The sequence below is a fragment of the Mustela erminea genome, chromosome 1 (genome assembly GCF_009829155.1).
Source record: "Mustela erminea isolate mMusErm1 chromosome 1, mMusErm1.Pri, whole genome shotgun sequence".
NCBI classification, from domain to species: Eukaryota; Metazoa; Chordata; class Mammalia; order Carnivora; family Mustelidae; genus Mustela; species Mustela erminea.
In genome coordinates, this window is record NC_045614.1 from 18,571,941 (window position 1) to 18,599,492 (window position 27,552).

A 27,552-nucleotide genomic window follows, 5' to 3' on the forward strand; every position below is an offset into this window, starting at 1 on the left:
GGAACTTAGCTGGGACTAAGGATCCGCGCTCGGCTGGTGGAAGCCACGGCCCCGGGTACCTAAATATGACAAGGTGGATACCAAGTCCTGGCTTCTTTCGGAGGGTCCCTGCGGGATGGGGAGGGAAAGCCCCTAGATGGGCTGCGTGAGGACGCTGCTGGTAACCACAAGTCTTAGCTCTTCTTAGGGTATCCGGTCCCTGGGGCCTCTTCCGCCTCCCACTCAGGCGTCCCCTTAGGACCAGGCAATGTCTGACACTGAAGGTGCTCAGGGCCTCCCTTCAACTCTGTACATCCAGACCTGAAGTGAGGCAACCAGAGGTTTCCCTCCAGCACACCTGGCATCTCGCCTGGAAGGCTTGCAGGAAAGGAAGGTGATGTCCTGGCCAGAGGCAAGTCTGAGAGGCTAGTAGGGGTCAATGCTGTTAACGGGCTCAGGGGTTGGCAAGGGCAGTTCCTAGAGGTGGTGGAGCCCTGGCCAGGGCAAATGCCAGGTTAGAATTGCAGGCCCTGAAGACCAAGTCATAGCGCTGACACACTGAGGAGAGAGGGTTTCCCTGGCGCCTTACTCCCAGCACCTGTGCTCATACTTCAGGCCCCTGATCACACAGCACCGGTCCAGAACTCAGGGTGAAAGAGATAGAAACCTGTTCCAAATGTCAGATGAAATTAGCTAAAAATAGCTGAATATTGGGGGGGGGGGCAGCGCTCAGATTTCTCCCAAAGGTCCGGTTGGTTTGAATCATTCATAACCACCCTTCTACCCCACCCACCCCACTCCCACCCCCAAACAGAAAGAGGCAATAACCATTTTCTATAGAAGTTTAATCCCAAAACAGAGCGCGGCTTCACGGAACAATTTACACAGACAGGGAAAGGGGCCAGTGGGCTGGAGCAGGGGATCCCCGGAGGGGGCATCTACAGAAGCTAGGACATAGCAAGGACAACCCCCTCTCCCCACAGTGGGCCCCTCAACCCTTCAAGGGCTGGGGTCATTCTGGGTAAGGAGAGCTGGAGTCCTGGCTGGCAGGATTTGGCACCAGTCAGCAAAGTAGAACTTTTAATCTCCTTGGAAACTGCCTCCCAGGAGTATGTGTGGGGGAAGGGGGGTGTCTGCACAGACCCCCTACAACCCTGCACAACCCATGGTTCCTAGCTATTAAAGGATGCCTACTCTGGAGGCCTTCTGGGTCTGCTGTTCAACAGGGTGCTCAGGGCTGACCTTTGGCCTGGGAGAGCTAGGCGCTAGAAACCGCTCAAGATGGCCAGGTCCAGGGTCCTCCACCCCTCTCCTGCCCTCTCAATCTTTTACTTGTAAACAAAGGGGTGGGGGGGACCACATTTTCAACTGTAAGCAAAGTGTAAAAATTTAAAGTTTTAAGTTGTAAACAAAGTTTTAAAATGTTTTAAATCTTGACCTGTAAACAAAGTAACAAAATCTAAAAGTCCCCAGTTCTGGATGTCAAAGTAAAAAAAGAGAGTTTTGTGAACAGGGTCCTAACAGTCATTTTTCCCTTTAGAAAGGAATAGAATAGGGTAGAACTAGCAGCCCAGGTGCCTAGGGCCAGGGAGGGTCCTGTAAACATGGGAGGCAGTGGCACCTACATTCTGTGTCTTCAACTCTCTTATTTCTGCTCCCCCTTGCTCCCCTGCCTCCCCCTACCCCTAGGAAGAAATTCTAGCACAGGGCAGTGTCAGGGAATCCAGTGGGACCACAGACAACGTTTGCTGGAAGCAGGGGCTGGCAAACGACCCCCTGGTCCACCCTCTCCAGGAATGTCTGAGTAGAGGCCTAAGCCCCTCCGTGCGGGAGAAAGGGAAGCCTTGCTCTGTAAACATGACACGTGCAGCGCCCCACAGCATCAGTCCTAGGTCATAAGGCAGTAAGTGGCAGGGACTCCACAGAAGAAACACACACATCCACGGGGAGGGGCAGCACGAGCAAAAGCCCCATGAGGAGGTCGGAGGACCCCTGTTTCCAAGACCAACCCCCAGTCCCTGAAGTTTGGCCCTTGGGGCATCTGAGAAAGAGCAAGGATCAATTCTGTACTTTGGGCCCTAACAATATTCAGATCAACGGGGGGGGGGCTATGTGCCCCTCCTCTCTGAATCCACCCCAGTAAGATGAGAGGAAAGAGCGTGTGATTTGCCAGACACCCGAATGGGGCCAAACACTGCGCCTCTTACCCTCTGTCCCCTTCCCCCTCCCAGCCCAGCCTCAGAACCCCGGGAGAGACGGAAAAGCTGAAAAATAACATAAGCATATCTCTCTGGTTACAAAGGTACAAAACGTATAAAAGTCCTCCTTTCAGGTCCCTCCCCCTGCACCTGTTACACAGGCTCACACACAGAGCGAGGCATCTCAGCACTGTGACAACAGGAGAGCAGGGGGTGGGGGTGGGGGTGGGAGGCTGCCTTGGGATCAGCCCTCGACTCCTGGAGTCTCTTCTGTTAGCTCAAATCCTCCATGGCCCTCAGCCGTTCCTAGTCCAGAAGTCTGCCCCTCAGGAGTGCCCCTCGCTTCTGGGAACTCTGTAGAGTGGAATGCAATGGTCAGAGGTGGTTGGGGAAAGAACTCAGTCAGGGGCCTCTCGGCCTCCCCCATGGCCTGGCCCCCCACCATCTCCCTCCTCCCACAACCCCATCACCTTTTCCTCTCACTCCCCAGCCCCCTTACACCCATTCTGGGGTTCTCAGACCCCTTCAACCCTTCTGCATCCTGAGACCCATCAGCAAATCCCCCTGGTGCCCTGTCGTCTCTCTAGATGCTCGGCAAGCACCTGCTGTGGACAAACGCTATGTTAGCTCTTGACAGATTTGGCCTCAAGAAACCTCCACATCTCAGTTACTACAGACCCATTTTACAGATACAGAAACAGAGACTTGGGGAGGTCAAGAGTGCCTCCAAAGCCCAAATCCCTGCACAGTTCCCCAGGAACTAGCCCCCCACCAGCCTGACATCAAGGCTAGCTGTAGCAATACTCCTAGCTCTCCCTCAGCCCTGCGTCCAGCACCCTTCCAGAGTCCCTGGCATAAGGCCCTGTGCTCCCTGCTCCTCCTTCCTTTCTCCTCCTCTGACTCCCCTGGGGTTCTACTGGTCTCCTGCCGCACTCCTGGGTTCCCTCCCTCCCCACCCCAAGCCTCCTTTCACCCTGCAGACCTCCATAGAGCCTGGCCTAGCTCTTTCTCCTTCCTGAAACTCAACTCTTCTCTTGGCTTCCAAAGCCTGGCAACCCCTGGAGCCTCCCCACTCCCTCTCCAACTCTTGTGTATCCAGCGGCTTCCTGGGTATGGCTGCTGCTCCCTGCACTTCAGATGGCATGCAGGCCCCTGAGATGCACCAGGTCCCAATGTGTGCTCCACCTCGCAGTGCGTACAGGCACGAGGAATTTCACATTGACTAAATAAATACATGGGTAAATGATTTCCTTTCAAGATTAGGGCTTCAGCCCGAATGAGATGCCCCCATCCCGACACCACTTCTGGCCCCTCCTGGTCTGTTACCATCTCTGAGGCAATGCTTCCCAAGCCATGATCCCTCCTTTCCCCCTTGACCCTTTTGATACCATGTTATCTCCTCCTTCTAGGCCTTGGCTCCTGCTCTCACCTCCTCCACTAGCTCAAGCCCTTTGGAAGGCATTTCCCTCACTTCCCTAGCCCGGGAGGTGCAGGGGAGGGAGGCTGGCAGCACTCAGACACCCGGCGAGTCCCTTCTAACCACACCACCGTTCCCTGCCTGTGGCCCGCTGGCTGCACCGAGCCTGGGTTGGCCCACGCTGCCAACCCGCACCCCCATTCTGTGGCAAAACACAGGGCAGGGTCCTCGGAGGGTGCCTTAAGCTGATGAGGGTGTGGGCAGGTGGCCACACCCTGCTTACTCTGAGTCTGGAGACAGCTCCGAGATGCTGTGGGACGTGGCAGAGCGTGGTGTGGAGGGCCCAAGCGCAGAGGCTGTGGCAGAAGGCGTGGCAGTGGTGTGAGGGCCCGAGGGCGTGCTGGAGGACTGCACAGAGGAGGAGAGAGCTGAGGAGTTGAAGGAGGCCAGGATAGAAGAAAGAATGTCCAGCTGCTCTGTGGAGGGGCCGTGGCTAGGGCCACTGGCTGGGTCCTCCCTAACTCTGAGCAGCTGTGGGGGTGGCCCGAGGCCTTCTCGTGAGGGGTGCCGGCTAGGCACATGGTCCAGCGGCTCCCCTGAGTTCGATCTCCTGGACAGAGAATCCAGGGGCCGGGATGGCAAGAGGGGGTCCCTTGAGAGTTGCTGCTGGGGAGACAGGGGCAGAGGCGGGGGCTGTGGGTCAAGGTCCCGGGCACTGTGGGGCAGGGGCAGTGTGTTCAACCACTCGCAGGGCGCCCCTGGGTCCAGAGCATCTCGTGACCCGAAGCGGCTGGCCCTGACCCCAGGGTAGTCCCTGGGTGGCTGCCTCCGTGGGAGGGTACTGCCCCGATCCCTGGGCTCCAGGCGTCCTGGCCCGGCATCCAGGCGTTCCTGGGAACCCGGCCGACTCAGGGGACGAAGAATGGGGGCAGGGGCGTCCTCCAGTCGCTCACGGCTCAGCTGCCGCCGGAGGAGCAGGTCCAGCTGTTCTCGAGAGGAGTAGCGGCTGGCTGGCTGCGAAAGGCTGCCTGTGGCCCCTCCGGCATAGACGCGACCATAGGAGGCGGCTGGCACAGCGCGGTGGCCCAAGGTGGCTGCGCGGCACCAGGACAGCTCAGGAGCACCTCGGGTCTGTGGCACCAGTGGGTACTGCAATCGGTTCTTTAGGATGCCTGCATGAGGGACAAATGGGAGCCAGGGTATGTATGGGGGGGCAGGGGCAGACACTCCCTGGGTCTAGGAAGGCAGCTGCCCCTGCAATCCCTCTGACATGGAGGTGGGGGCAGAAACCCCTTGGGGAGCAGCAGAGGCAGCCCTAGGGATTCCGTAGGGGCAGCAGGACAGAGCTCAGAGTGGGGAAGCAGCAGTCCTCTGTCGGGACAGTCTGACCACATGGTGCATGAGTAGGGCAACCCCCCCTCACTTGAGATCAGAAGAGGGACAGCCCCCAGGACCTGGCAATGCAGGCCAGGGTCAAAGGGCTTAGGAATCCCCTGGGTTGGGGTAGAAGCTATCCCTCAGTTCCCTAAAGTATCAGCCAAATTCAGGGACTGTACCTTTCCTCTGGCGCTGGGCCCGGCCCAGGGAGGTTTCATCTCCACTGGTCAGGGCCAGGTCCGGCTGATTGTTGTTGGCCGCGTCCTTGCTGGTGTCCAGCCCCAGGCGCCTTTCAGAGCCCCAGGTCTGCAGAGCACAGGGAGTGGCCTCACACTCCCCCAGGGCTGGCCAGTAGGACAGAAGGTCATTGCCATCCACATCTGGGGAGCCAGAGCAGGTTACAGGAGCCTCTGAGTTGACCCCACTGTTACTGCCCCCACTCCCCCTGACCCTCTTGCTCATGAAACCCTGGTTGTTCTGACTGAGCAGAGGTAGGAATGAGTGGGCGTCGCTCAGAAATCAATGGAGAGGATTACAGGTGAGCCTGTCACTCGAGAGGTGGACAGCTACTAGGGGTGGGGGAACTTGGTGGCTGAGGGGCCAAGATGAACCCTGGAAGACCCAACTAGTTTGAACCCTAACCCTCAGGGAAGAAAAGGGGCTGGAGGAATGACATGTCACCCCGTAACATCCCTGACTTTGACCTTGTTACCCAGGCTGTTCCCAGATGTCTAGCCAGCAGAACTGCTAGGAAGCTGGATGGGGAGAGGTGTGCGGGCGCCCGGTGACGACCCCACGTTCCCAGTAGGTCAGTCCCAGGAAGCCTCAGAGGATATCAGTGTCCCTGGGTCACACCCAATTGGAACAGGGGGTGTCTCTCCTGGTCACCGATGGGGTCAGAGTATCCCCTCACCTTTGGGGTGAGTGAGGAGCCTCTCACTCTGGGCCGCGCGGCGGAGTGGACGCTGGAAACGCCCGCGGGTCCGGCCATTGTCCTCGCTCTCCGAGGATGGGATGGAAAGACTTCTCTCCTCCTCCAAAGACAGGTCACTGTCAGAGTCAGAGTCTGCAGCTGGAGTTGGGAAGGTCAGAAGAGGGAGGGCACATCAGCGGCTCGGGAAGGCAAGAAACTTGGGGTTCAGCAAAGAGCCTGGGACTGAAGGTCTTGGGGTGGCTACAGTAGGGAGCTGGGGCTAGGGACCTAGGTAAAGCCTGGAGTGGGGGTCGGTGCAGAATGGCTGGGACTTGGCAGGAGAACCAGGTGTCCCCCGGCGCAGTGACCTGAAGGGAGCTCGCCCCACCACAGTCAGCTGCTGCTCTCAAGAAAGAGAAATGGGCGAGAGATCCTCCGCCTCCCCCAACCCCCGGCCCAGGCCCCTACCTCCACCGGCATCTCGATGGAACATGGCCACGTCCAGGTCAGTGGGGCCAGCATGAGCCTGGAGGCTGTGGTCAGTGTGGTCAGCAGCTGAGCCGTGTCGGACCAGGACGTTGTCCCTGGAAATGCAGGAGCGGCCCCACCACCACCGTCAAAGAGGGATGTGATGGGGTGCTTTGGAGGCTGGGGTGTCTGTGCGCACACAGGCCAACTGCTGTGGAACGGCTCCAAAAGGCACCCCTGGGTGTGTGGCCAGAGGCATATGGGCCCAGGTGCCGAGACAGGCGGAGCCGTCACCCCGGGACCTGGAACGCCCACCTCTGGTCCAGTGGGGCCAGTCTGAGCTGTAAAGCCCCTGCCTGAGAAGGCTGCTCTGCTCACCTGAGGTAGCCGCGGCCCCGCTGGCTGTCTTGGTCCTGGGTCCGGCCGGAGCGGGCACTGCTCACCGAGGACACAGTGGAGGCACCCAGGGTGATGCGGATGAGGCCACTTTCTTCAAAGAGCGCCGTGTTGTTGTAAGCCCCGTGCCCCTGCAGGAGGTGGGCGCCCACAGGCGTATGAGCTGGCTCTGCAGAGGTCACCTGGGGCCCCCGCCCCAACTCCCCAGCCCCGAGAGCCCCTCACCGTGCCCGGCACCGGCCTTGCTTCCTCGGGAGCTGCCTTCCTGCCCAGACAGGCCGGTGTCCAGGCTGCCCGAGCATCTGCATTCAGGACACAGAAGAGCAGCAGCACTGCCAGGCCCTGGGCCAGCGAGGGTCAGTGTGGGGTCAACGAGGGGTTAGCGAAAGTCAGTGAGAGATCAGAAATGAGTCACATGTCAGAGCAGGGCCACCGGGAGGGGGCAGTCGGGGCTGGGAGAAGTCACTGCGGGTCAGCAAGGGCGACCAGTCATTGCAAGTTAGTGTGAGGGAGTGAGGAGCCCAGGGCTGACCCAGGAAGGGAGTCGGGGAGAGTCTTGGAGGCAGCGAGGGCTCAGAGGGGCACAAGTGACCAAGTTGGTGGAGGTCATGTGCGCCAGTGAGCGGCCAGGAGCCGCAGCGCTGGGGAAGGTCAACCCAAGATGGGCAGCCCGCCTATCATCAGCCACCCAGCAGGAGTCACCCCTAGACCAGGGCTCGAGGGCCCGCCCTGGGTTGGGGCCACCCGACCAAAGCCCCACCTGGCCCAGGGCGGGGCGGGGTGCCGGTTACCTGGAGGCCGCAGAGCGCGGCGTGGAGGTAGTGGAAAACCAGGACACTGTGGTTGACCGCCAGGAGGCCGAAGAGCCAGGAGGCACTGACCAGGAGAAGCAGCAGGAAGCAGCTGCGGAGGCTCCCGCTGTGGAGCATGGGAGGACATGGGGGACATGCAGATGTCACGCGGGGCTCAGGTAGGGGACACAGGGGACATGGAAGGACAGGCAATCCCACAGGAATATGGCAGTTTCAGGAGGACACGAAGGGAAATAAGAGGTCACCGAACGAACCAGGAGGGTACTTAGGGAGCCACGAGGGGACACAGGAGTGCTATGAGAGAAATGTGGAAGACAGGGGGGCAACGCAGGGGGTAGGGGCCTAAGTGAGCCACCCAGGCCACGGGAGCCTCTGTGGAGACAGCAGGGCAGAAGCACATGCAGGGCTGGAGGGTGATGGGGGCGCCAGAGAGGGACCACAGGCCAGGGTGGGTAGGACTGTGTCCCTGTGCCCAGAATTCCGAGTCCAGCCTGCCCAGGAGAGGACCCCCCACCTTTCCCAGCCAGCCGACTCACAGCACAGAGGTCTTCTTGGCCTCCCTCTGCCCCGTGGAGCAGGTTGTGCGGGCAGCAAGGAGAAGCATGGTCCCATTCATCTGGACCCGCGGCCAGACATGTGGAGCAGGGGCGGGGCAGAGAGAGACAGAGACAGTGAGAGAAAGAGAGCGACAGGGACAGAGAGAGACTGAGCCATACAGGGAGAGGCAGAACCAGGGAGAAACACGCACACGATCGGGAGATCAGAAACAGAGAGGTCCTTAGACACAGAAGAAGCCTTAGGTAGGCAACCAGGGAGGGACTGATAAATGGAGAAGGAGGTTCGCAGGAAGAGGCAGCCGAGTTCTGACCCGACACCTCCCATTCCTGACCCGACACCTCCCATCTCTGCACGAGGGGAGCAGAGGACAGAAGTTGGGGTGGAGCCCTGCAAGGCTGCGGACTGTCACCTGGCACCCCTCCACGGACACTGCCACACCTGCTGCGGGGCCGTGCCCTGATACCTGCCATGGCACACCTGGGTGGCCTCAGGTGCAGCCCACTCACCACGACGACGAGGATGACAGGGCCTGCAAAGCTCCAAATGAGGGGCTCGTGGATGGAGATCCAGCAGAAGTCAGGGTTCCCATAGCCCTCAGGATCCAGGCCCACAGCAAGGCCTGTCAGGGAGGATAGGAATGACAGAAGGGGTATGTTCTAGAGCGGGTGCCCTTTTCATGAACAGGGAGAAGTTGAGGGGGAGGGCGGAGCACACGGCACGGGGGACTGAGGTTGGGTAAGGGTCAGGAAGGGGAGTGCGTGACAGAAGCCAGGGGTGAGGGGCCCTCACCTAGCAGCACAGCGGGGACACCCCAGCCCAGGGCGTGGTAGAAGCGCATGGCGCCACGGTCCACATTGCGTGGCTCCACCTGCATACGGTAGAGGTGCAGGCCGTGCACAAGAAGCCACGCGAAGGTGCTGAGGAAGAAGTAGTGCAGGAGGATGGCGACCGCTGTGCACACCAGCTGAAGGTAGGGGGAGGGGGGCATCAGCACCGCTTCCCCCTCACCCGGCGCCTTGGACCCCTAAACCACAGCACCTTACCCCGGCGTCCTGCCCTGACCCCGGGCGCCCCCACCAGAGCCTCCCTGACCTCTGACCCTGAGCTTTGGCTCCAGGACTTCCTGGGCTGGGTGGTGGCATGAGGACACAGGCCCCCTGGCCCTGCCCCTGCACCTGGTTGTGGGTCCTGTGGATTCCCAGCAGGAAGAGGAGCTCAGCCACGCCCAGGGCCGCCGCCACATTGGCATGGATGCCACGCATGTTGGACTTGAGGCTGCGCAGGCTCAGCAGGACAGTGGCGGTCAGAAGCAGCGCGGCCACAGACACTGCCATGACCACATGTGTGAACACCGCCAGCAGCTCCAGGTCACCCTCCAGCCTCTGTGGGGACAGGGACGGTCGCTGGGGTGTTGGACACCCCTGCCCTTTGGCCTGTCCACATTCCTCAGCACCCGGAACACAGTCCCACCTCACGGGGGGAGGCGTCCATAAGGACCCCAAAGGTGCCCGTCCGGCTGCAGCGACATCGGGCATGAGACCCATTCCTGTGCACCAGCTCGCAGTCCCGTGCTGTCCACATGCCGTGCTGCTCCTCCCTGCAGCCATAGGGCAGTTAGACCTACCATCCCTTGGGGCACTGCCCTGTGGCCAGGTGGAGGCGGGGGCAGGGGTGGTTTGTGACATTTAGTTGGGGCGGGGGTGGTGGGGGTGGGGCCGAAGCTGGGGAGCAGCATTCCTCATGGGTCTGGGTGCACAGGGACATGGGTGGGAGGCCACCCAGGGCAGGCAGGGTGCTCCAGGGGCCACCAGGGGACCAAGGGTTCCCGGAGCGGAGGTCCTCACGGGCCAGGTGGGTCCCACTGCACGCAGATGGCCTTGCTCCGATTCGCTGTCTGCAGAAGGCGGAACTCCAGGCTGATCGGGGACTCCAGGACACCCCTTAGGAAGTTGCGTCGGTGGAACACAGCCACACTGACCACCGGGGAGTTCATAACAGGGTTCTGGGGGAGCCTGAGGAGACACCCCGCCTGGGCTTGCACACCGCTGACCTCCTCAAGCTCTGAGTACCTACACCTCACGGTCTTCGTGTCGTTGGCATGGCTGACCGAGTCCGGGACGCCCCAGGGCAGAAGCTCTTTCTGGGCCACTTCAAGACCCTGAGTCTCGTGGCCTAGATGGGCTGCCATGGTTCCATATAACTGGCAGGCTCTCTGCACCAGGGGCTTCAGATCAACTGCCCACCCTGGGGTCTGCAGCCTGAGCAGCTCCAGACTGTTTGCCTTAAAGGCCCTCCCTGACAGCCCCTTCTGAACTCCGCCTGCCAGCCTGTGCTTGCCAGTCTCTGTCAGCCAGTTTGCCTGTCTGCACGTGGCTCCCGTACCCCTGCTTCATGCGACCGCCCCCACCTGTGGCTCTCAGTCTGTCTGTCACTGTGCACAACCCATGGACGTGAGTCACAGGGAAGCCTGCATGGACGAGGCTCCCAGGGGCTGGGCACAGGAGCTGTCTCAGGACGACGGTGAGCCTGTTCATTTGCCCACCAAGAAAGGGGTGCGAGCCTGGGTCGAAACTTGCAGGAAGCTCATGGGTAAAGGGCCTAGAAATAATGCCTTCCCCATGGTACCTGGCTCCCCGGCGCTCGGCCTGGAACTGGGCAGGGAGCAGCCCCCCCAGGGTGCGGTAAACGAGGAGGATGACAATGGAGATCCCAGGCTCCGGCTCAGGCTCCGGGGGGACTGGAGGAGGGGCCGCACTTGAGGTAGTGGAGTTTTCCATGCTGCTGCTGCTTGTGGACAGAGCTGCCAGGGGAGGGAGAGGAAGCACCGTCAGTGGCCTCTGACCCCAAGCACCCACAAACCCAGCTCTGAACCAACCAGACACAGCATCAAGCATGGGAATCTCTTTCCTGAAGGCCTAGAACTGAGAGATGGGAGGAGCAGAAGCCCATGTTCCCTTCACTCCCAGGGCTGCGTCCTGAATGTCAAGGTGAGGGAGAGATCATCAGGAGTGAGGGAGAGAATCTGGCGAGGTAAGAGTGCTATGGGGGGTTGACATGGGAGGGTCTCATGCAGAGGTCTGACATGGGGCAGGTCTGGCTGGGGGCAGGTGTGGGGGGACCGGCAGAAGGGCGACATGCTGTCTGGCAAACGGGCAGGGAAACAGGAGCTGGGCCAGGGGTCAGCCAAGGGCTCTCACCTTCAGGCGGGGATGGCCGTGGGGACTGGGAAGGCAGCAGCACGTGTGTGTGAGGGTCCCAGGCATCCTGGCCCCGGAAAAGGTTGCTATGGTAACGAGGGTAGCGACGGGTCCCCCGGGTGGGACTGGGGTGCTCCATGCGATCAATGCTGAGCACTGCCCAGGAGGAAGACGGGTAAGACCCAACCAGGATCTCCTCCCCATGCTGAAGGCCCCACACCCTCTTATCCCCATCTCGTACCCGCATCCCACAAGCCATCGCTTCACGGCTACCAGCACAGAGCGTGTCCTTGCAAAGCGCTGAGGGAGGGGGCACAACCTCCTGCCACTGATGTTGACATCCATGTCCCCAGCCGCTCAGGCCTCCAGGTCCTTGCCCCTCCCCCCCCCATCAGGCTAGCCGCCACCTACTGATGTTGGGCGTCACGAGCCCCACGGGATTCAGGTATGTGAGCTCCATATTCCTGGCCAGGGTAGCTGCATACTCCTCCAGATGCTGCACCAGCCCCGCGCTGCCTGGGGAGCCCCCGGGGACCCGCTGCCCCAGGGCTGCCCACAGGTCTCCGGTCTCTGGAGCAAGCAGCGCAGAGCCAGCCCACAGCAGATTCTGGAAGGAGGGAGATGAGAGCAGGCTCAGCGGCCTGAGGACGTGTGAGATGGGCAGGGCGGGGCTCAGGGGTCTGGTTGGGCACTCAGACCCCAGCAGGCAAGGGGCTGGGTCGGGAAAGGACAAGGGAAGAGGGACAGCCTGGCCTTTCAGTTCCCCAGGGTCAGGAGAGGACTGAGCAGGGGTCCCTGGGATGGTGAGCACAGGGCGCGGCCCTACCTCATTGAAGTGGGCGTCCTGAGTGGCTGTCAGACCGAAACCCTGCTGGTGGCTCTCGAAAGCCAGCAGGTGGGCCAACAGTCGGGCGGTGACTCGGACATCCTGGCTAAAGTAGTGGTCTGTGTGGCCAGTCACCTCCCGCAGCCTCTGAGCCAGCTTCTTGGCCTCCACTGTGTCCAAGGCTGTCTTATTCAGCTCCAGGCCATCCAGCTGCCAGGACAAAGATGGGCATGGTCACTCTCTGGTCCCTTAAGCCTTTCTCAAAAGCTTCACCAGAAGAGGGGTTTGGCCAGATTAAAGGGCAACCAGGAAAAGTCCAGGAGGTCCAGGGCTGGGGCATGAGGTCTTAGGGCCCAGCACAGGCCTGAGGAGGCCAAGGCCAGGCCAAGGGCCAGTGCAGGTCCTGAGGGCAGGGTCAGGTCTGGGCAGTCTCACCAGCAGGTTGAGTTCTCGAAAGGCGGGGGAGGTACAGTTGAAGAGGTCAGGCTCCAGCCAGCCCTGGTCCTCGTCACACAGCCGCACGGCAACACCTAGGGGCAGACGACCCCTGTCAGGCCCAGGGCCTGGACATTTTCACTGAGGAGGTGAGCACAGCACCATCCTCTAACGCAGGGGGACTTCTGAGGCAGAGACCATAATAATCGGCATCTGTGGCTGGACCCCTGGACACCGCAGCCCCAGCCCCAGCCCAGGCAGGTCCTAGCTGCCTGTCCATTAATTCTAGAGGGGGTCTGTGGGCCATTGTGAGCCACTGGTTACATTAAACTGAGCACCAGGGCTTTCTCTGTCTCTCTTTCTCTCTCCGTCTCTCTGTCTCCCCGTCTCTCTCTCTCTCTCTCTCTCTCACACACACACACACACACACACACACACAAGCAGAGACCAGGCCAGGTTCACAGACATGTGGCCCAGGGCAAGCACACACACGTGTACCAGCACTCACATCTGCACACACGTAGATATGTGGACCGGGATAAACACACAGACACACGTGCTCTCTCATGTATGCACATACGGACATGCTGGCACAGACCAGGTTTTCCAGGGGTATCGTGTGACCAAAGTGAGGGTGAGGGTGACCGTTCTCACACCAGTTTTAACTGCCCCAGTGCTGGACTCTGCTGCCCTCTCTCCCTCATCTGTGCGACTGGGATGGGGGTTGCATCAGAACGGATGTGGGCCTTAACAGAGCTTATAGCCACTAGCAAGAGGAACCCTGACTTAAACACAGAACCCCCTCCCCAGCAAGACAGACTCACAGACACGTGCACAGGCGCAGAGAGACACATACATGAGCATGCAAACACAGACCATGTCTGTCCAGCCACTGTGAAAACCTCAAGCAGCAGGGAGGGTTCTGCGGGGACCTCAGGCAGTGGGGAGGGGCCCTTAGGCAGTGGGGAGGAGTCTAGAGGGTCCTCAAACAGAGGGGAGGGGTCTTTCGTGACCTCAGACAACAGGAAAAGCCCTGAAGACCCCGGGAGCTGAGGAAGGGTCTGCAGTGATCGCAGGAAGTGGGGAGGGGCCTGAGAGGAGCTCAGGCATCAGAAAAGGGCTCCCCATATCCTCAGAGAGTGGGAAGGGGCCTCCAGGGACTTCGAGCAGCTGAGAGTAGTTTTAGAGACCTCGGGCAGCAAAGGATGGGTCTGCAGGGATTTCAGGCAGCAGGAGGGGTCTGCAAAAGCTCTGGCAGTGGGGTGGGGGCAGCACACCTGAGCAAACATGTACCCCTTACCTGCACCCCGCAATCCTGCCCAGAAGCCAAGAGAAACAGATGGAGGCTCAGTGAGGGCATGGGGAGGGACCCAGAGCCCCCAGGAGGTAATGAGGAGCCCACAAGAACCCCCTCCCTGACTCCCACTTCTTTGCAGGAGCAGGGCCACCCAACTCAGGAAAAGCAGCAGCTCCAGCAGTCTGAGGACAGGCCTACTCCCACCCTCACTGATGCCCTTGCCTACCCAGGTACTCACCCAGCGCCCCCCGAGGACAGGGCACTGAAGCCAACATGCCAAACTTGGTCTGGGGCCACCACACACCAGATCTCAGGGACTTGGGACAGGCATCATAGAGCACTAGGGAGAGAGGAGGCACTGAGGCAGAGAGCTGGGGGCTGGGGCCAACGATAGCCACACCCACGGCTCCTCTACCACCCACGGCAGACACACCCGCCACTCCACTGCTGACCTTATTATGGGAGCTGGCCTATCAGATTCTGTGACAAGTCATTGAAGTATGTGGGGCAAATGTGGTCCCTAGTTGTCAGCGGTCTCCTTTAGGAAAAACCTTCCAGAGCCCCTAGCTAGGGAGCCAAGCCGGCGAGGCGACTTGGTGGCAGCAGGCCAGAGGCAGCCCTGTGTGGAACTGCATGGAACCCGCTCACCTCGGCAGCCGCTGGATGTCACCTCTGCAAAAGGACTGTCACAGCTGTTGCACTGGCGGCCGAGGGCTCCTGGGCGACAGGGGCACTGCCCACTGTGGGGCGCACATGAACGCGAGGTAGAGCCCACCGGGTAGCAGTCACACGGAAGGCAGGAGTCGCTGCCCCGTGGTCGGTAGTGGAACTCCTGTTTGAGAATGGATCAGGGAACTGAGGTCAGAGATCAGGGCTTAAGATCAGGACCTCAGGCCTGGGGAATGAGTGGAATCAGGGATAATCAGGGGAATCAGGCTGGAAGGAAGGTTGCACTTCAAACGAAACATAAGGAAGAGATCAGATGTCAAGGACAAGAGGTGGCAGTTAGGTGACAGGACAGAGTAAGAAGTTAGGGCTTGAGTCGGGTAGCAGAGATGAGCAAGTTGGATAAGAATCACAGATCATGGCTAGAGAAAAATTCAAAGGTCAGGAATCAGGGGCCAGGAATACCTTGCAGTGACACTGCCCATTTGTCTTATTACAGTTGGGGTCAAAGCCCTTGTGAATGTCACAGTTGCAGGGGCCACAGCTTGGGCTCCCCCACCAGCCCCGTGGACACTGCTGGTCCATCCTGGAGGGAGAGGGCCAGGTGAGATGCCACCACATCTCAGTGACCCTCCCCACGCCCCACCAGGTCTTTCCATCATCTCGGCCTCCAGCCCCTCACCTGTGCTCACAGTGGTGCCCAAAATAGCCGCCCGCACAATCGCAGGTGTAGCCATGGGGGGCTCCTGGAAGGTGGCGGCAAGACCCCTGGTTCTGACAGGGATTCAAGAGGCAGGCATCCACACACCCTGGGCCATAGTAACCTGCAGGTTGGGTCAGCAAGCTTAGGACACCTGGCCACAGCATGAGCGAAAGAAGGCACCCGTTCTTCCCATACCTGCCTCCTCCAGGCTCTTCACCACGAGCCCCTGGTTCTTGCCCAGATCACTCTACCCTACCCCCAAGTCACACCTGGCCAGCAGGTGCAAGAAAAGGTCTGCCAGAGGTCTCGGCAGTCCGCATGGGGTGGGCAGGGGCCAGATGCACAGGCGTTGGTCACAGCACAACCAGGTTCCACGTTCACTCGGTGGCTGGGTGGAAGCAGGGCTGGGGATCCCGAAGGCGTGGAGCCGAGCCACACCCCCTGTGGACAGAGCCACCAAGGCGTGAGACCCATGTCAAAGCACCCCGGTCCCTGCAGAGCCAGCCACCTGATCTGATGACCCCTGACATGCAGTCTCCCTCAGGCCCCCAAAAGACCCAGTCCCTGACCCCAATATCCCCAATTCAGCCCCCCCATGGGACCCCTAATCATGCTGTTTCTGACACAGACCTCTAATGACCCTTGATAATCTAAGCTAGACCCTCACCTCCAATAGTGCAGAAAGGCCTGACTCTCTCTGATGGCTCTGGGTCACATCCCTCCCTGTGCCAACCCCTACGTGGATGCAGCTTTTCAGGTCCCAAGGTGCTCCTAACCTCTGACCACTCACCCTAATGGCCCATACCATGTTCCCATGCTGACCCCCACCTGGATACAGCCAACCAGACCCTGAGGAACCTCCTCTTCACTGCTGGGGGGCAGGCCTCCCACATGGAGTCGCTTTACTTTCAGACCCTGCAGTTCACTCCCCACTGCCATGGTGTCCTGGGGGAGGAGGACAGTCAGCACTGGGGGTGTGGGGGCACCTGAGGGATCCCTGCCCTGCCCTGCCCCAGAGTCAGTCTTGACCTTGTCCTAGCCCTGCACAGCCATCCTCTGTCCCTCTGGACCAGGGGAACGGTCTGGGAATGAGCAGCCCCTGAGTATGGAGGACCCGGTTGGAGCATGAGGGATGCATAATAGCAAGGTTTCGGTCAAGAACTGGGCCCAGAAAGGCCTCTCTCCTGGACCCAAATAGAACACTGACACTTCATGGCTTTGAATTAGGGAGGTCAGGGCAAGGAGCAAAGGGGGTTTCCAAGCGCTCAGGAATATCCCGGCTGCAGAGGTACGCCAAGACCAGATCAGAAATCTGCATATCCTCTAGGACATGAGCAGGCCTGGCAGCAGAGCAGCCTGGCTGGCAAGGTAGGCTCTGAGCAAGGGTATAACGAGGGCACTGCAGGGAGAGTGCGGTGCAGTGGAGGGAACCGAGAGGAAATGGACTGGGGAGGGGGTCTAATGGCAAGGCTGAGAATGGACTACCACAGAGTCAGAAATCAGACCTGAAAGAGGCTAAAGTCCAATGAAACCATGAGGACATGATGGCCCCGGCGGCCCCCTGGCTCCTCCTGCAATTCCAGCCGCAGATCATGCCACCGGCCATCACTGACAGTCACCTGGTCCAGGAGGAGGTGGGCAGCACGGCCCGAACCCCTGCTCACCGTCACGGACAGCAACCCCCGATCCAGCTGCAGATAGAGAAGCACAACCCTGGGGTCAGGGGCCCAAGATGGGCTGGGGCTGGGATGTCAGGAGGTGAGGTCTGGGGGCTCAGATGTCAGCACCACAGGGTCAAGGCTATATTTAGCACACAGGGGATTGTGCCCAGGGATGTCATGTTGCTGAGAGGGAAATTAGGGGCCAGATGTCAGGGTCAGGGGTTGGGGATCAGTGCAGCTAGCACAGAAGAGATATGCTAGGGCCCTGCACCTGCAGAGGATATCATGGTGGGAAGGAAGGTCAAGGGCTAGGGTCCAGAGCAGGGTCAAATACGGTCAGGACACCTGGTAAGAGTATGCAGGATGACCAGGTTCAAACCCAAAGGAGTGTTGCTGGTGGCATCTGAAGTTGAGAGTTGGGGGTTGAGGGAGGGGCCAGGAGGACAGACACACCTGACAGAGGAGCGTGCTGTGTGGCCCAGCCTGCACTTGCATCAGGACCCCCTGCGTCGCCCGTGTCCGAAATGCCAGGCCCAGGTACCACGGCACAGACACAGCCATGTCATTTCCGAAGTCCCAGCTCAGTGTGCCATTGCCTCGGAAATGATGGGGATGGGCCATGGCTGAGGGGATAAAAAGACCAGGATCACAGGCCCCACCTCAGGAACAGACCTTACCCTGCAGGCCCCTCTTGCCCCGTGCTGCCCACTCACTGAGCCTACAGTCTTTGCCACCGAAGCCCACGGGGCAGTCGCAGCTGAAGCCGCCCCAGCGTTCTGAGCAGAAGCCGCTGTTCTTACAGGGGCCCGAGTCACAAAAGTGCAGCTTGGCCTGGCAGCCTGGGAGAGGAAGGCACATGGAGGATGTGAGAACATGGGGGAGAGCGGGGGGCACGAGTGCTAGACAGGACACAGGGGTCCAGCGGGGCCAAAAGTGGCCACGATTTCCGCCCTGTGTTCTCTCAGGGTGGAGTTGGAAGGAGGCGGGCCCTAAAGGCTAGGCTATGACACAGTGCTTGCCCACAAAGGAAACAAGGGTAAGGTCAGATGTGGAATCACTCCACGGAGCCCTCCACCCCCCTCTCTAATACGGGGGCACGGACTACCTGCCATGGTGCCGTTGTTCGCGACAAAGGCTGCCATGTCCACCCGGCGGCCATCAATGTACAGGTCCCTCATGCAGCCAATGAAGTCCTTGTGCGACACGGGGAAGTTCTCGGGGAGGTTGGGGACACCCCCCAGGAGCAGAGGGCCCGTTAGGTCCAGGGACCTGGGGATCAGGGGTCCGGATCATTGTTGGGATGGGGGCCAGGGTAGGGTGGTTCCTGAGGGCCACAGGAAGTGTGTGGGGGGAGGTAGGACTCAGAGGGTAAAAGTGATCTAGGGGGGAGAGTAAGGCCAGGTTAGGGAAGAAGCTGGGGTCTAACTTCAGTTGTAGGGGCACACAGGAGAGCTCATGATGCACAGATGGTCTAGGGAAAGGTAAAAGAAGGGTCAGGGGCTAGGATGAAAGAGTGGGGCATTTGGGTGGTTGGTGAAGAGTCTGGGGTGCCAAGGGGGGCTGTGGGGCATTAAAGAGAAGCAGGGAGCATGGACACTGGGGACTGGGGACCTGGGGAACATGTGCAGGAGTGGGGGGTCTGGGGTAGAACACAGGGATGGAGCTAGGGTGTGGTGGGTTTTCAGTGTCCTCAGAGAGAGAGGGAAAGGGTGATCTGGGGAAGGGTGTGGAGTGGGACATGTGAAGGGGTGGGCTTCGGCAGGCAGGCAGAGGGCATGGGGATCAGGGGCTGGGGTCTCACTTCTTGGAGCTTGTTTGCACGCCAGCAGCCGCACATGAGTAGTTGCCAATGTCAGCCCCGAACTGCAGAGCCACAGCCACATCGCAGTCATCCACGCTTAGCACAGCCACCTTGTCCTTGGAGGGGCCCTGAGCACCCCCCAGGGCATCTGTCCGGGGCTAGAGACCCAGGCACACCACTCAACAGGATCCCCAGGGTGACCCCTGAAGGGCAGAACCTGGCCTCCCAGCTCCCCTCACACTCCCATGCCAAGGCTGGTGCCCACCTTGTTGTAGTATCTTAGATGCACTGTGTGCCACTGTCCATCACTCAGGCCCCCTGGAACTGTGGGGCTGACCACTGTGTTGGACTCACCTGTGGGGAAGATACACATGGAAGGTTGTCTGGTGCTGCCTAGTTGCCTCTCCCTCCCCACCCCCAGTCATAGGAACACAGCTACTCCCAGGATGTAGCATATGGTCCTGGATACGTCAGATCAGTCCCATCCACTAGTGATCGCACTGGCTGGACCAGAGTGTCTCCAGACAGATAGGAGAAGCACACGCATTGGACAGATAGACTTTCCCCCAGGGAATGGCTAGGACGTCAGATCCTCACTGATGTCTGTTTAGCATGGAAGTAGGTATTGAGGGAGTACAATGAGGCAAACCTGAGGGGACTTGAGGCTCCCATCCCCCCAGCCATCTCACCCACACATGTACACCCGCCCCGACACACATCCACGGAAGCACCCACCCGTGGAATAGGTAAGCCGCACTTGCCCGGCCACGAGCTCCAGGGCCAGGAAGTCGTGCTTCTCGTTCAGGCGCCCGTTGTAGAAGAGCAGCCCACTTGGCTGCACTGTGGCAAACCTGGGTGGGGTGGACAGGGAGCGATGAGAAAGGATGTCGTGATGTCAGGGATAGTGCAGTGACGTCAGGGACAGTGCCGTTTCAAGACAACCCGGTGGGGCATCTCGGGAGGGGTGGTGTCCTGTGGGGCATCAGGATGGGGCAGCTGGGAATCTGGGTCAGGGTCATGGAGGGAGCAGGGACGGCGTAGAGGCGCGCGGTGATACGGGGCTGGCACCTACGAGAGGGACAGCGTGAGGTGGAAGCGCTGTCGCAGGCCTCGGAACATGACGAACGAACTGGGAGGGAAGGAGCGCGCTGCCACCTCGCAGCGCGGGCCTTCGAAGGCGCCGCCCGCCGGGCACTGGCAGCGGAAGCCGCCGTCGGGCCCGTCGGCACAGGTGCCCCCGTTGCGGCAGACGCCGGGGACGCAGCGTCCAGCCTCCGTGTCCAGCTCACAGTCTTCTCCTACGGGTCACACCGCGGCGGGAGGTCAGCGCCCCGCCCGCGCGGACTCCAGCGGGCCCCGCCCCTCCAAAGACTCCGAGCCCTCTGAAAGGGCGAGCTCCCTGTGGGCACGCCCCCTGTCAGCCTGGCCCCTCCCCGCGTTCACGGTGGCCCGGCCACGCCCCCAGGGCCCGCCCCCTCCTCAGCCACGCCCCCTTCACAGCCTCGGTAAGGCGGAGCGAGGCCTCTCTCTATTCCTTCAGCGTCTCATGCTCCCGCAGGGCCCGGCTCTACCACTTCCGGCCCACTCGACCCCGGTACGCTCAAGACTGCCGCCGCACCCTCACTCGCACTGTAGTTCCGGCCCCAGCCCCGCAGCCTGCCCACCTGTGAAGCGCGGCCGGCACACGCAGGTGTAGCCCCCCTCGCGCCGCGCACAGGCGCCGCCGTTCCGGCACGGGTTGGAGTAGCAGAGGTCCAGCTCTGTCTCGCAGAAGTCTCCCGTGAAGCCGGGCGGGCAGCGGCAGCGCAGGCCTGCGATGGGCTGGATGGGTCGGAAGAGCGTGGAGGCCGAGGCCAGGAAGGGCGCGGACGAGTCGAAGCGCAGCACCGACACGCACTTCATGTAGTTCTCACACGGCTCGCGCAGGCACACGTTGTCGTCGAAGGGCAGCACGTCCAGGAGCGAGCGGGCGGCAAGGGCCGCGCGGCGCACGTATAATTGCTCTTGCAGCTCCTCGGAGCTGAACCAGGGACCCGCAGCGCCCGCCCCGGCCCCGCGTGGCGCCAGTGCGGAGAAGCTCACATTGAGCACCGTGCCCCCCACGTCCGTGTCGTTCTGAATGTTGAAGATGAAGACGTCCTCGGCGGGAGTAGCAAGCACCGAGGCCACGCCTTCCAGGAAGTGGCCCAGCAGTGGGGACAGGAAGCGCTCCTGCCACATGTTCTCAAGGCGCACGGTCAGGCTGTTGGCCAGCAACTCCTCGGTGATGATGACCACGCGCAGCACACACTGCGCTGTCACGCTGTGCAGCCCATCTGCAGGTGGGGATAGGGACAGAGGTCAGTGTGGGCTCAGTGGCTGCCCCTCCCTGGGACTCAGAGGGCTGGGGTTAGTGAATGCCCAGACCCCCAGCACCTCTGAGTCAGCAGGCTGACCTTTCCAGGCACAGGGCATCTGGGGCTTGGGACCAGCTCCTCCAGCATCAAGGAACAAAGCTTCTGCTTCCTATCCCCTCCCTCCAACACCAGCAGAGATCTGAGCCAGCCCATGGGTCAGTAAGTTATTCATCCAATAGCACACAAGAAGATCGCTAAGTGGTCAATAACCCACCCTCCCCCAGGTTATCATGGTCAGAAAGACACCCTCGCTCAGAACTTAAAGAGCTGCCAGGGCCACTGACCACCCACCCCTACCCCCCAGTTTCGCATAGACAGGAAAACATCCCCTCAAAGAAACAAATGGGGTTCTAGATCAAGGATTACTCCTCCCCTCTCTCTGGTCAGCAAACTGCTTTCCCATGGCACTAAAAGGGGCTCTGGCCCTGTGGCCACTCAACCCCATCCCACAGAACCCTGACTCAGCAAGCTCCCTCTCTCCAGGAAGGTCTTGGACCCTGGCCACCCACTTCTTCCTCAGCATTCTTGGATCAGAAAGCTGCCCATCACCCCAGACCTGGGTCCTGTGATCTCAGTGGCCATCTTTCAAAATGAGGACAAGCTGCTTATATATCTTGTCCCCAGGCCCTAGTACACATTGAACGTTAACTAAGGATTGGTTGTTGAGTGAACTGAGAGATAATGAAGGCTGTGCCTCCTTTGGCAGAGCCAGGAGTCCATGCTCCAGAACTGGGGAATGAACACCAGCTGAAGCCCAGCTCCCAACCTCTGGAGCAGCAGACAGAATTGCCAGAGCCTCTCCCACCTGAACCCTCCTGTGAGGGAGTGTTTGTGAAAGTCTGGGGCTGGAGAGGTAGGAAAGAGGCAGGTGGGAGCTCTGGACATATTCCTGAAGGGCTGGGCTGCAGTCAGCCCCTTAGATGGCAGCAGGGCCAGTGTGTGCCCACTCTTTGTCTGAAGCTGCCAGAATAAGCTGCTGCTCTTGACCATTGAGCTATTGGCCTCCCTCCCGGTACAGACGAAGGTCAATTCGGACCCAAAGTAATGCTTCATCTAGACAAGGGTGTGGTGTGGGCTGACTGGCCCATGTTGGCTTTTCCTGTGACCTCCCCAGCATTAACCCAGGACCTGCAGCCTTCTGGGAGTGGGGGCACTATCTCTAGTGTAGTAGGCAGTTCAGGTGGTCTTTATGGGGTCTGCTAGATGTCCTAGAATCTTTGGGGTTCTGTGGAGTCTACCCAAGACCCTAAGCAGAGATTATGTGAACTTAACCTGTGAAGTCTATGGCAGATCCTGTGGGATGCAGGAACCCAACACTTTAGGGATTCTTGGAAGGCTTGGAAATCCTTCTTGGTTTGAGGTGCCCTGTGGAGCCCATAAGACCCTGACAGGTTGAGGTCACTGGGTCATCTGTCTGCCCTCCATCCCTTACCTGTGACAGTCACCAACATGGAAGCTACCAGTGGGCGGTTGTTGTCTAGCTTGCGGCTGAGTCGAAGCTCCCCGCTGGTCTGGTTGACCACCAGCAGCTGCAGCTCATTGCCCCGCTCGAAAGAATAGAAAAGGTGGTCAGAGACATCAGGGTCATAAGCTGGGATGCGTCCAATAACACCTGAGGGGAAGGTGTCTGAACGGTTGGATACATAGTTGTTGAAGAGGATCTGAAAGTTGTTGAGCACAGGACTGTTGTCATTCTGGTCAACCAGGCGGACGTGCACAGTGGCCCGACTGACCAGAGGGGCAGACGTGGCCTGCACCACAATCACATATTCCTGGCGAGACTCGTAGTCCAGGTCAATGAGTGCAGTCAACTCTCCAGAGAAGATGTCCATTTGGAACAGCTCAGGGATGTTCCCTTCCACAATCTGGTACATTATGTGGGCATTGGGGCCTTCATCAGGGTCTACTGCTGTGATCTGAGCCACCACGGAACCCACGATGCTATTCTCCTTCACTCGCACCTCAAACTCCTCAGCTGGGAAGACAGGTGCATTGTCGTTTACATCCTGTACCGTCACCTGGATGCTGACTGGAGTCCGCAGTGGGGGCACACCTCGGTCCACTGCGTAGGCAGTCAGTTCATAGACTGGCACTGCCTCCCGATCCAGCCGCCTCACTGTACGGACAATACCAGAGGTGGGCTCAATGGTAAAATCTCCATCCCCATCTTCCCCATTCTGGAAAGTGTACTGGACCCGGCCATTGGCATGAGCATCCCGGTCAGTGGCTGAGATCTGCAGGACACTGGTGAAAGGTGGAGCATCCTCGGATACCAGCCCCGTGTAGTGGGAAGCCACAAACTGTGGAGCATTATCATTCACATCATTGACCATCACCTCCACGTAAGTGGTGTCTGCCTTCTGTGGGATGCCATTGTCCCGGGCTGTGATAGCCAGTGTGTAGGTCACCTGGTCCTCATAGTCCAGGGGAGCCTGTAGCGTAATGGCCCCCGAGTCTGCATCGATTCGGAACTGGGGCAGGTTGTCCTCCAGAAGATAGGTGATACGGGCATTCTCACCCACATCATCATCAGAGGCACTGATGACCACCACAGTGCTCCCCACTGGCCGATCCTCATTCACGCTCACAGAGTAGTGAGCACTTTGAAAGACGGGCCGGTGAGTGTTGGCATCTGTGATGTTGATGTGCACATAGCAGTGATCATGAAGGGCACGGTCAGAAGCGGTTAGCACCAGTTTGAAGTAGCGTTCCTGCTTGTAGTCCAGTGGCAGAGCCAGTGTCACCAGACCTACACCCCCCTGGGTGCTGATGGCAAAGCGATTCCGGGTGTTGCCACCTGTGATCTGGTAGCTGATGGCACTGTTGGCATCTCGATCTACAGCGGTCACACTGACCACGGTGGTGCCCACAGCTGCATCCTCATTTAGCCGTAGGTGGTACTCCTTCATTGTAAACTCGGGCCGATTGTCATTAACATCTAGTACAGTTACTGTGACACTGGCTGAGGCCGACAGTGGGGGTGTGCCATGGTCTCGGGCCTCCACACCAAAGAAATAATGCTCCACAGATTCACGGTCCAGGGGACCACTCACAGAGACCCAGCCAGTGGCACTGTTTATCACAAAGGGCATATCAGGTGCCACACCAGTTAGGGAGTACTCCAATCTGGCATTCTCCCCGTGGTCTGCATCCACTGCCTGAATGTGGATGACTGAATGGCCCAGCGGTGCGTTTTCCAGTACAGAGACCTGGAAGGGTGTGCTGACAAAGATAGGAGTATGGTCATTGATGTCCACTACCTGGATGCTGGCCAGGCCCGTGTTGTTGGATAGTGGTGGCCGGCCCGCATCCTGCGCCCGGATGCGCAAGGCATACTCTCGCTCGGCCTCAAAGTCCAGAGGTGCTACCACTTGGATCTCACCCGTGAGGCTGTCAATTGCGAAATGGCCACGACTGTTGCCGCTGATGATGTTGTAGTGCACCAGTCCATTGGCATCCTTGTCCCGGTCGGTGGCTGTGACGCGTAGTACCACCGTGTGGGGGCGCACATCCTCGCGCACCTGCGCCACGTAGCGCTTCTCGCTGAACTGGGGCGCGTTGTCGTTTTCATCCAGCACCGTTATGTGCACACGCACAGTTGCAGAGCGCGGCCCGGGCTCTTGGCCTTGGTCGCTGGCCTCCACAACCAGCTCGTAGCTTTCCATGTGTTCGCGGTCCACGCGACCGCTGGTGCTTATGAGGCCAGACCGCGGATCGATCTCGAAGGCCGCGGAGGCCGCGGCGCGCGCAGCTGGCGGCCCCACGAAGCGGTAACGCAGATTGGCGTTGGGGGGCGCGTCTCCGTCTGTGGCACGCAACTGAAGAATGGGGTAGCCCTCCTCCACGTTCTCCCGAAGCGTCTCCCGGTATTGCGCCTGCTCAAACACCGGCGCGTGGTCGTTGCGGTCGGCCACTGTAACAGCCACCATGGTGGTGGCCGAGAGGCGCGGCGAGCCGTGGTCCTGCGCCGTCACGCGCAGGTAGTGCCGTTCCATGCTCTCGCGGTCCAGAGCAGCCTCTGTACGGATGAGGCCGCTCAGTGGGTCAATGCTGAACAGCTCCAGCGAGCGGCTGTTCATGAGCGCGGCTAGCGAGTAAACTAGGCGACCGGCCTCGCCTGCGTCCGGGTCCTGCGCCACTACGCGTAGCACCGCGGTGCCCGCAGCCTCGTTCTCGGGCACTAGAGCCTGATAGTTGTACTGCGGAAACTGCGGGTGGCGGTTCGCGGCGCGACGGGGGCGGACCCTGCTTGCTGGGGGTACTCTCCAGACTCTAGGCCGAGCTGGGACCCCCGGGGGGCGCGGCCCCGGGCGCTGCGGGAGGAAGCGGCGGCGGAAGAGGCTACGCGAGCGCATGCGCTCGGGCGTCGGCTCGGGAGCTGTCCGAGACTCGCGCGGTGCTGAACCAGACTCGGGAGCTGTCCTCTCTGTGCGCGGTGCTGAATCCAGCCCAGGGCCAGATCCCGCAGCCCTGGGGGAACAGTCGGACTGAGGGACTGTTCTCCCCGCTCGAGATGTCGCAGTTCTCTCGCCCTGACCCCTGCGCCTCGGCGCCCACAATTCCCCGCAGCAACGCATGGTTCCCACTTTTTTCGGGGTGCCTCTCCCAGCATTCCTCGGGGAGGACACAGGCTTGTAACCACGGGGCCGAACCAGATCGGAAGGGAAGGGCGAGCTGTTCTCCAGGCTCGGGACCCCTGGGGACATAGCCTCTGGAGAGATACTATCTCTTCGCAAGGGTCCTGTCTGACCGCAAGAGGAGATCTCTGTGCGCCAGCATAAGAGAGACCCTGGTCCCTGTCCTATTTCTCGCGCGCGGCTGTCTAATGCCTGGACCCCATATTTCGCCTCTAGCCCCGCGTCCGGCTGCTTAGGGGGCCCTCGACCACTCTGGGTGCTTTGCCTTCCCCCTCGGAGCCCCACGAAGACAGGCTCCCTGACTTCCAGACCAGGCTCTCCATCCTCCTGGACCCCGGGCGTTTCGGGACAAAGAGCTAAGGCTCCGCCACCGGTCCGCGCCCCTGGCTCCGTAGCGGCAGCTACCCCTGGGTCCCAGCCTTGGCCCCCGTCGACCCCCAGCTCCTCCCGGCTGAGAGGGAACAAAGAGAGGAGGAGAAGGAGCAGGAGTAGTGGGGTCGTCGGCCCCCTGAGACTCCACCACGGCGGCCGCCTCGCCATCACCCCCCACCTTCCCACACGGCCTCCACCGCCCCTCGCCCCGGTCCGGGCCTTGGGCCCGCCCCGCCGCTCGGGCCCCCTCCCGGGCCCCTGCCGCCGCCCCGGTCCCCCGCCTCTCGGCCTGTCGCTCCGCGCCGCCTCCGCCCTCTGGGCACCATCTACTCCGCGGCCAGAACCCCTTTGGCATGCGGCCCCGGCTTTTGCCGCCCCCACCACAGCATCCCCGACGCTGCTGCCGCCTCCCGCCGCTCCAACATGGCTCCCGGCCTCCGCGATGGTTCGTTCCACCTCTGCCCCGAAGCCCCAAATCCGGTGGTACAGCCCATTGCGCATGCCGATTCTGACTATTGAAGCTATTTCCGCCATCTTTGTTAAGGGCAAAGCGCAACTGCTGCCCGCGGTACTGAACAGGGCTAGAAGGTTCGCTGTCCCTGGATCCATTCTCCTTGCTCTGAGCCACCGCCCTTACCCTCCTTCCTTCTTCAAGGCACGGTCTCCCATCCTTTCTTCTACTTGCAGGTCTTTTGTCCTCCTTCCTGAGGACTCGTTCCGAACTCTGTCCTGGATTTTGGTCTGAAAATTTGGTGCCCATGATGCGCAGAGAGCGTTTTCCTGACCCTTGGCAGGGGTACTATGTGCAATCCTGGGGGTGGAAGGGACGTTGACTGGATGGGGATTTGGGACGCCAGACCCAAAGTTAATAGCTTGAACTGTTCGATCAGTGAGTATTAACTCATGAAACATGTCGCGACCATCTGCCTGTTTGGAGCGTCTCTGCAGAGCAGGGACTGTAGGTGACCCGCCCAAGGCATGAGTAGAGACCAAACTCCTCTCTGCCTTGCTGGATCCCAGCAGTCTCCCGCGCTGGGGAACCCTCTACTGGAGGCTACACCCTCCTCCAGGTCGCGGGTCTCGAGTGCTCTGGGATGCCACGTGGAGACCGACGTTGCCACAGGGCTGCAGCCACGGCTTCCTTGGATCCCCGCCCCTCGCCCGCCACGACCGCGTCCCTTAACCCCTTGAAGGGACTAGCGGAAGCTCAACCCTCCTCCCACGATTCAGTACAGTTCTCCCAGCGCTGAGCAACTCCGACGCCAATCGGTCCCAGCTGGCCAATAGACAGACACCGCCAAATGGACGTCACAGAAGACGACACCAGGTTGGGGGAGAACTATTGGCACAAGGGGAGGCTCCGCCCCCGACGACCGACTCATTGTCTGAGGGGAGGGTTCTGTGGCTTCCAGGATGGCCGGAAGAGATAATCCTGAAGGCTCT

At 60.3% G+C, this 27,552-nt stretch overlaps 1 protein-coding gene across 5 annotated transcripts; it reads right to left on the reverse strand.

Annotated features, from left to right (window-relative positions):
* Positions 1 to 814: 814 nt before the first annotated feature.
* Positions 815 to 26,790, reverse strand: CELSR3 (cadherin EGF LAG seven-pass G-type receptor 3). 5 transcript variants are annotated; one of them, XM_032318924.1, is made up of 37 exons: positions 22,533 to 26,790; positions 20,369 to 21,019; positions 19,777 to 20,002; positions 19,440 to 19,555; positions 18,970 to 19,058; positions 18,705 to 18,862; positions 18,009 to 18,172; positions 17,617 to 17,742; positions 17,357 to 17,526; positions 16,748 to 16,933; positions 16,071 to 16,187; positions 15,512 to 15,683; positions 15,222 to 15,363; positions 15,005 to 15,125; positions 14,522 to 14,705; positions 14,112 to 14,213; positions 13,877 to 13,891; positions 12,577 to 12,671; positions 12,142 to 12,351; positions 11,727 to 11,922; positions 11,316 to 11,471; positions 10,744 to 10,918; positions 9,963 to 10,130; positions 9,589 to 9,715; positions 9,294 to 9,500; positions 8,908 to 9,082; positions 8,625 to 8,737; positions 8,097 to 8,176; positions 7,540 to 7,666; positions 6,974 to 7,090; positions 6,731 to 6,879; positions 6,353 to 6,468; positions 5,885 to 6,043; positions 5,151 to 5,351; positions 4,548 to 4,766; positions 3,878 to 4,002; positions 815 to 2,531 (listed from the first exon to the last, which is right to left on the reverse strand). In XM_032318924.1, exons 1-37 carry the CDS (start codon positions 26,716 to 26,718, stop codon positions 2,484 to 2,486), a joined length of 9,888 nt encoding a protein of 3,295 aa, XP_032174815.1. In that variant the 5' UTR covers positions 26,719 to 26,790; the 3' UTR covers positions 815 to 2,483. The 5 variants fall into 5 exon arrangements, with proteins under 5 accessions (XP_032174815.1, XP_032174797.1, XP_032174809.1 ...); XM_032318906.1 differs by having other exon boundaries at positions 3,878 to 4,766; XM_032318918.1 differs by lacking the exon at positions 16,071 to 16,187 and having other exon boundaries at positions 3,878 to 4,766.
* Between the last annotated feature and the right edge of the window lie 762 nt (positions 26,791 to 27,552).